This window comes from Lepidothrix coronata, unplaced genomic scaffold (genome assembly GCF_001604755.1).
Source record: "Lepidothrix coronata isolate B3197 unplaced genomic scaffold, Lepidothrix_coronata-1.0 Scaffold2910, whole genome shotgun sequence".
Taxonomy (NCBI): Eukaryota; Metazoa; Chordata; class Aves; order Passeriformes; family Pipridae; genus Lepidothrix; species Lepidothrix coronata.
In genome coordinates, this window is record NW_016693090.1 from 1 (window position 1) to 1976 (window position 1976).

General features: G+C 45.3%; 1 protein-coding gene across 1 annotated transcript; it reads right to left on the reverse strand.

Annotated features, from left to right (window-relative positions):
* Nucleotides 1–53: 53 nt before the first annotated feature.
* LOC108491925 lies at nt 54–1427 on the reverse strand. Its single transcript, XM_017803716.1, has 2 exons — nt 812–1427; nt 54–716 (listed from the first exon to the last, which is right to left on the reverse strand). The coding sequence occupies exons 1-2, from the start codon at nt 1363–1365 to the stop codon at nt 164–166; spliced, it is 1107 nt and encodes a 368-aa protein (XP_017659205.1). The 5' UTR covers nt 1366–1427; the 3' UTR covers nt 54–163.
* Nucleotides 1428–1976: the final 549 nt, after the last annotated feature.

Here is a 1976-nt window from a genome sequence, read left to right on the forward strand (position 1 = left end):
CTGTTGGATCAAAACCCCTTAACCCCCCAGATTTGAAGGAAAATAACTAAAAATGACAACCTTCCAATTAATATATTCCTGACAGAAGCTTTTGTGCTGATTCTGTTTTACTGAGTATAAAGCTACACACGAAGGAAAAGGATTTCCCAGGAATTCATAAATATTACAAGGGTCCAAGAAAATCAGATTTCCTCCAAAATCCCTCGAAAAGCAGATGTTCTGGACACTTTGAGTCATATGTATCTACTTGAATGCGTCCCACCAACAGGAAACAGTGTTGTTCCAAGTGGTTTTCTGAAATAGTTGCAGCACTAAATGAATCTAATATAAAGCTGTCGTAAATTGGGCTGAGCTTAGCTTGGGATGAGGCACTGATTTCTAGAATGCTGGTAGTGATTTTTTTATTTTTTTTTTGTGCCAGATGAGAAATGTAATTAAGGTGGTTGTCCAGGGACTCTGTGTGTAATCCCCTCATAAATGTTTCTGCCCGGGTTGTAGGTGCAGCTGCAGCCATACTCACCCTCAGGTAGAACTCCCCGTTCTCGTTGCCGGACTTGATCCGGAAGGTGTTGATGGTATTGGGGTAGATGGTGGTGGCCTGGATCTGGAAGATGTCGGAGGGCACCGTCCTGTCGGAGCGGATGCTCATGTACTTGTACACCACCGAGTAGGGCAGCTCCCGGCAAATGGCGTTGGACACGGGGCACACGCAGCGGCTGCGGCACACACAGGGGCACACACAGGGGCACAACACGTTAGCACAGCGCTCCCTGCTCCGGGGGAGCCGAAAGGGAAGGAATTCCCCTCTTACTTCTCGGATGTGAGCACGTAGGGCTCCTGGCAGGGATTTCTGGGGTAGCAGCGGAACCCTCCGTGGTAGTTCCAGCAGATCTCGTCCTCCCGGCATTCGTTGGTTGTCTCGCACTCGTTGATATCTGGGAGACAGGAAAAGGGACTGGGTAGCAAACTCGTTTCCATCATTGATGAACATACTCCCTGTGCCTTCAGAACAACCAAAACCCAGCCCAGCCACCTGCTTGTCAGAAACCCCTCAGGTTTCGGTGTTGTGGCTATAAAGGATTTCTCCAGGCAAAAGTGGAATAAACTTCTTTTACTGAGTGTTAGGTAAGACTGCCCCAAATCTTCGTTCGCGAAGCCTAGCCATGAAGTAAGACTGGACATCTTAGTTGAGTGGAGGTAGACATTAGTCCCGTGTAATCCAGCTGTGGAACCACTGTAAAGTTTCTCATTAGCAAAAGATAACTTTACAGCAGGAGGTGTCCTGAAGACAGAGGGGAAAAGTCTCAAGGAAGAATTGATTTCTTGCCTTTTGTCAGTTCTCATTTCTAATAAGCTGGGTTTCATGATCTAAAATGCTTAATTAGTGGTGCATTTTAACTAAAATAGCTTCGAAAGGAGTAATGAAAACTTGTTTATTGGGCAAATAAGCCCAATTGGCCTCATAAGCCACCAGCGCGCCTGTAGCAAATGCGGATAGAGCCTTCCCAAATCTTCGTTCGCGAAGCCTAGCCATGATGATGATGATGATGATGATTGGGCAAAGCAGAGCTTCCTTTTTTGCCTGGGAGAAGAAGCCTGGAGGGAGGTGGGGACTGTCAGCCCTGCACTGTATTAATGCTCCTTTTCCTGTCACTGCCAAAACCCCACTGTCTGCCTACACAGGCTCCTGAATTTCAGAGGCACAGAAAGGATTTATTCAAATGTAATTAGGTCTTTTAGATTCTCCAGGTGTCCCACAACATTCAGTACCAACTGCTGTTAAGGTAGAAAAGAAGTTAATCTGAATTTTGTAAGAAAATATATTGATAAAGAAGAGCTATTTTCTCATCTCTTCTGCCAATAATTCTACACCTGTTCATTTCTAAAAATAAGGGCTTTTAAAACAGGTTCTGAGTTGCAGAAGCAATGGGTCTTGAGCTTAATACATTGTTCTGCAATGTCCTGTAACAAGATGA

Bases quoted from the DNA above. Each gene is read 5' to 3' on its own strand.
- LOC108491925 (XM_017803716.1), bottom strand. From the start codon at position 1,365: ATGAAACCCAGCTTATTAGAAATGAGAACTGACAAAAGGCAAGAAATC. The intron at 717-811 runs GTAAGAGGGGAA...TGTGTGCCGCAG, and splicing joins TACGTGCTCACATCCGAGAA to CCGCTGCGTGTGCCCCGTGT.